The following is a 6,000-nucleotide window of genomic DNA, read 5'->3' on the forward strand; positions in this document are numbered from 1 at the left end:
CACGTCCACGCTGTCGCGGCATGCTACCAGTGTTTAAAGACTGCGATGGAGCTCCGTATGCCACGGCAAACTGGCTGACACTGACGGCGGCGGTGCACAAATGCTGCGCAGCTAGCGCCATTCGACGGCCAACACCGCGGTTCCTGGTGTGTCCGCTGTGCCGTGCGTGTGATCATTGCTTGTACAGCCCTCTCGCAGTGTCCGGAGCAAGTATGGTGGGTCTGACACACCGGTGTCAATGTGTTCTTTTTTGCATTTCCAGGAGTGTAAAATACATGAAAATGAAACTTAGTCTACGAATCTTGGAGTGAGAAAAAAGAATACAGACATCTGTACCGTAACCGGAACGGCATTGGGAGTTTAACTGTGGAGAGGCGAACTGATACATGTTTAATTAAGAAAGGCAGCACCCTATTCGCTTGTTGCATGGGCAACTGTGTCGATGGCTTATTGACATGGCCTTACAACATTAGCCAACATGACCTTGCTATGGTGGTACTGGGAACAGATAAAACAAAGGGAAGTTACAGCTGTTGTACTGCATGATTTAGTGACAAAATATTCCGTAGGTGACTGATGCGAAGTGCCAGTACTAAGCTTGAGACCTTCTCTGGCACTGAGTTTCTCGTTTGCTCGAAATTTCTATGAAAGTGGATTTCGTCTGCTGTACTTTGTCGAATTGCTTAGGAACATCCGCATCCCGTTTGAAGACTGTAGTTGGGGTTTTATCCATTATTCAAAGCTTCAAGCCAAAGAAACCTCAGAATCACAACATCCATATGAATAAGAAAAAGGTCGCTTAAAGGAAGGAGCCTCAGTTCTGACTTTCTGGACGACATAGCTGCTCCACAATTAAAAGTAATTGGTCAGGAAAATCAGATATCGGAAATGTCCAGATAAAGCTCAATATGCTCGACGATAGAGGAAGACGTAGTTAGACAAAGAGAATCAGTGCTTTACAACACAATAAATGATTGGCTGTTCTGCTGACATATTGAATGAAATAATGTAAACACTCAAAATGAGTTTCGTACACTCAACAGAATAGTCCATATTTACTACTGAAAAGTCTTCCAGTGTGTACAGATACACGTGTACGTGCTTTTCTTACTATTTTCCATCATGTCTATTTCTATATTTGTTCTAAATAGTTATTGGTTTTGTATAGAAAATATTTTGTTACACAGTCTGTGTCCAGTAAGGCTGTAATCCAAATGGTCACAGACTGTGTGCTCATACTAACAGCAGAACACTTCTTGTGATCTCATAATACATATTTATCTTACAGCTGGTGAATGCATCCTATTCTTACTACGCATTGTTGGGTCAAATGAGTAAACGCTAGACACAAACTCTTTGCAGCTGAATCGTCGATGAATACTGATTTCTACAGCTTTCAATAAAATCGCACCGCATTTCCAAAATTTCGTACACAAATATCGGGCTAAGATTAAATTTCCTGGTGTTACGAACAGCTAAAAAAATTAACTGTTAATGCGACATTATTTAAAACGCCATTAATGACTTGAAAGGAAATCCACTTATGTTCTTAGGTGAAGTATGTAAACTGCAGAGTGTAATAGAGCGTTTTGTAGAAAAGTTGCTAACATCACAATATTTTTTTCTATTTCTAATAGTAATCTACAGAGAAGTTATTCTCATAGAAAAGAAATTTATAAAATTGCTGTATTGATAACTTATTTTTTCTATGCACAATTTTTGCAATGCTAGTGTTAAATTTTTCTCTTGAAAAAGAAATTCCTGTTTCTATAAACTAAAATAATTCAGGGTGATTGCACACAAAGACAATCCTATTGAAGATTTTGTTGAAACAAGAAAAAGAAAGCCTTTGCACCAGAGAGATGAAGCTGTAAAATTATGTACCCTGATAAGATCTAGTCCCAGCGATTTAATCATTTCACTTATATCTGATAGTAAATGTTTATTGTTTTTATAGAAATAAAATCTGTACTCCAAATGCTGTCATATTAAGGTGCAGAGCTCTCTAATACTGAAATGTTCTTTCCACCCCTGTATGAAATATACCAAATTCCACATTTTCAGCAATATTATTTGTGTTATTAGATCAATTGTTGTTACTGAAAAGGAACTGCAAATTGTTGTTACTGAAAAAGAACTGCAAATTTATTATCAGTCGTTGAGAAATATTTTGTACACATTAATAGTTTTTTTTCTGTAGTACTATGTATTACCAACCTTATTTACTGTCATAATTTAACATAAATATAAATATAATTCTGATTACAAGTGATTTACATTTGCAACTATTTTGGACACTTGGTTAATCGCCTGCAAATCTTTCACAGCAAAACATAAGGCTCCAGGGCTTGCACAAGTGATTTTATTTGGTCACTGTAATTACAATATGAAACGAAATTAGATTATCTTACTTAGAGTGATATATATTCATGTAATATTCATCAACTGTTAAAACAGGGGAGTCAGTACCATGCACTCATTTTACCAATAAAAGTGTTACTCTGCACTCGCTTTTGTCATCTTGCAAATGAAATGAGCTGGACTGTGCAAATAAAAACAAATCTTTGAATTATTGGTTGTTCTATTAAAATAACTTATTTGTGTTTATTTTAAGAACAAAACAGTATGATTACTCTTGTGAAGTGATCCTGTTGAGTGGAACACACGGTTTTTACTTTTACTATCAGCGTAATAATTTGTGTTGTACTATTTTCATAAATATTTATTAACCCCACAACATCTAATTGCGCCGTTTCGAATAGTGCACTCAATTACTTACAATCTTTTAGTTATGCTCTACATTCATATTTATAGTCGGCAGTGAGTTATTTCACGGGTGCCCTGTTTCTTAGATGAATGGTATGCTCCCATGGACAAATCCGTTTGCTGAACATTTACAAATTCCTATGGAACATACCCTTCCCCCATGAACCATGGACCTTGCCGTTGGTGGGGAGACTTGCGTGCCTCAGCGATACACATAGCCGTACCATAGGTGCAACCACAACGGAGGGGTATCTGTTGCGAGGCCAGACAAACGTGTGGTTCCTGAAAAGGGGCAGCAGCCTTTTCAGTAGTTGCAAGGGCAACAGTCTGGATGATTGACTGATCTGGCTTTGTAACAATAACCAAAACGGCCTTGCTGTGCTGGTACTGCGAACGGCTGAGAGCAACGGTGAACTACGGCCGTAATTTTTCCTTAGGGCATGCAGCTTTACTGTATGGTTAAATGATGATGGCGTCCTCTTGGGTAAAATATTCCGGAGGTAAAATAGTCCCCCATTCGGATCTCCGGGAGGGGACTACTCAAGAGGATGTCGTTATCAGGAGCAAGAAAACTGGCGTTTTACGGATCAGAGCATGGAATGTCAGATCCCTTAATCGGGCAAGTAGGTTAGAAAATTTAAAAAGGAAAATGGATAGGTTAAAGTTAGATATACTGGGAATTAGTGAAGTTCGGTGGCAGGAGGAACAATACTTCTGGTCAGGTGACTACGGGGTTATAAACACAAAATCAAATAGGGGTAATGCAGGAGTAGGTTTAATAATGAATAGGAAAATAGGAGTGCGGGTAAGCTACTACAAACAGCATAGTGACGCATTATTGTGGCCAAGATAGATACGAAGCCCACACCTACTACAGTAGTACAAGTTTATATGCCAACTAGCTCTGCAGATGACGAACAAATTGAAGAAATTTATGATGAAATAAAAGAAATTATTCAGATATTAAAGGGTGACGAAAATTTAATAGTCATGGGTGACTGTAATTCGGTAGTAGGAAAAGGGAGAGAAGGAAACGTAGTAGGTGAATATGGATTGGGGCTAAGAAATGAAAGAGGAAGGCGCCTAGTAGAATTTTGCACAGAGCATAACTTAATCATAGCTAACACTTGGTTCAAGAATCATAAAAGAAGGCTGTATACATGGAAGAAGCCTGGAGATACTGACAGGTTTCAGGTCGATTATATAATGCTAAGACAGAGATATAGAAACCAGGTTTTAAATTGTAAGACATTTCCAGGGGGAGATGTGGACTCTTACCACAATCTATTGGTTATGACCTGTAGATTAAAACTGAAGAAACTACAAAAAGGTGGGATTTTAAGGAGATGTGTCCTGGATAAACTGAAAGAACCAGAGGTTGTACAGAGTTTCAGGGAGAGCATAAGGGAACAATTGACAGGAATGGAGGAAAGAAATACAGTAGAAGAACAATGGGTAGCTTTGAGGGATGAAGTAGTGAGGATCAAGTAGGTAAAAAGACGAGGTCAAGTAGAAATCCTTGGGTAACAGAAGAAATATTGAATTTAACTGATGAAAGGAGAAAATATAAAAATGTAATAAATGAACGAGGTACAAAGGAATACAAACGACTCAAAAATGAGATCGACAGGAAGTGCAAAATGGCTAAGCAAGGGTGGATAGAGGACAAATGTAAGGATGTAGAGGCTTATCTCACCAGGGGTAAGATAGATACTGCCTACAGGAAAATTAAAGAGATCTTTGGAGATAAAAGAACCACTTGTATGAACATCAAGTGCTCAGATGGAAACCCAGTTCTAACCAAAGAAGGGAAAGCAGAAAGGTGGAAGGAGTATATAGAGGGTCTATACAAGGGCTATGTACTTGAGGACAATATTATGGAAATGGAAGAGGATGTAGATGAAGATGAAATAGGAGATACGATACTGCGTGAAGAGTTTGACAGAGCACTGAAAGACCTGAGTCGACACAAGGCCCCCGGAGTAGACAACATACCATTGCAACTACTGATGACCTTGGGAGAGCCAGTCCTGACAAAACTCTACCATCTGGTGAGCAAGATGTATGAAACAGGCGAAATACCCTCAGACTTCAAGAAGAATATAATAATTCAAATCCCAAAGAAAGCAGGTGTTGACAGATGTGAAAATTACTGAACTATCAGTTTAATAAGTCACAGCTGCAAAATACTAACGCGAATTCTTTACAGACGAATGGAAAAACTAGTAGAAGCCGACCTCGGGGAAGATCAGTTTGGATTCCGTAGAAATGTTGGAACACGTGAGGCAATACTGACCCTACGACTTATCTTAGAAGCTAGATTAAGGAAGGGCAAACCTACGTTTCTAGCATTTGTAGACTTATAGAAAGCTTTTGACAATGTTGACTGGAATATTCTCTTTCAAGTTCTGAAGGTGGCAGAGGTAAAATACGGGGAGCTAAAGGCTATTTACAATTTGTACAGAAACCAGATGGCAGTTATAAGAGTCGAAGGACATGAAAGGGAAGCAGTGGTTGGGAAGGGAGTGAGACAGGGTTGTAGTCTCTCCCCGATGTTATTCAATCTGTATATTGAGCAAGCAGTGAAGGAAAAAAGAAAAATTCGGAGTTGGCATTAAAATCCATGGAGAAGAAATAAAAACTTTGAGGTTCGCTGATGACATTGTAATTCTGTCAGAGACAGCAATGAACTTGGAAGAGCAGTTGAACGGAATGGATAGCGTCCTGAAAGGAGGATATAAGATGAACATGAACAAAAGCAAAACTAGGATAATGGAATGTAGTCGAATTAAGTCGAGTGATGCTGAGGGAATTAGATTAGGAAATGGGACACTTAAAGTAGTAATGGAGGTTTGCTATTTGGGGAGCAAAATAACTGATGATGGTCGAAGTAGAGAAATTTGTTAACATCGAGTATAGATTTAACTGTCAGGAAGTCATTTCTGAAAGTATTTGTATGGAGCGTAGCCATGTATGGAAGTGAAACATGGACGATAAATAGTTTGGACAAGAAGAGAATAGAAGCTTTCGATATGTGGTGCTACAGAAGAATGATGAAGATTAGATGGGTAGATCACATAACTAATGAGGAAGTATTGAATAGGATTGGGGAGAAGAGAAGTTTGTGGCACAACTTGACTAGAAGAAGGGATCGGTTGGTAGGACATGTTCTGAGGCATCAAGGGATCACCAATTTAGTATTGGAGGGCAGCGTGGAGGGTTAAAAGCGTAGAG

At 38.8% G+C, this 6,000-nt stretch overlaps 1 protein-coding gene across 1 annotated transcript in view; it reads left to right on the forward strand.

Moving 5' to 3' along the window:
• LOC124712556 (odorant receptor Or2-like) overlaps window positions 1-1,401 on the forward strand; it is a 46,674-nt gene extending 45,273 nt beyond the window's left edge. The window contains exon 5 of the mRNA XM_047242868.1: window positions 1,289-1,401. Within this exon, the coding sequence (XP_047098824.1) occupies window positions 1,289-1,345 (57 nt within the window). The 3' untranslated portion in view covers window positions 1,346-1,401. The remainder of the gene's footprint in view (window positions 1-1,288) is intronic.
• Window positions 1,402-6,000: the final 4,599 nt, after the last annotated feature.

The sequence above is a fragment of the Schistocerca piceifrons genome, chromosome 8 (assembly GCF_021461385.2).
Source record: "Schistocerca piceifrons isolate TAMUIC-IGC-003096 chromosome 8, iqSchPice1.1, whole genome shotgun sequence".
Classification (NCBI taxonomy): Eukaryota; Metazoa; Arthropoda; class Insecta; order Orthoptera; family Acrididae; genus Schistocerca; species Schistocerca piceifrons.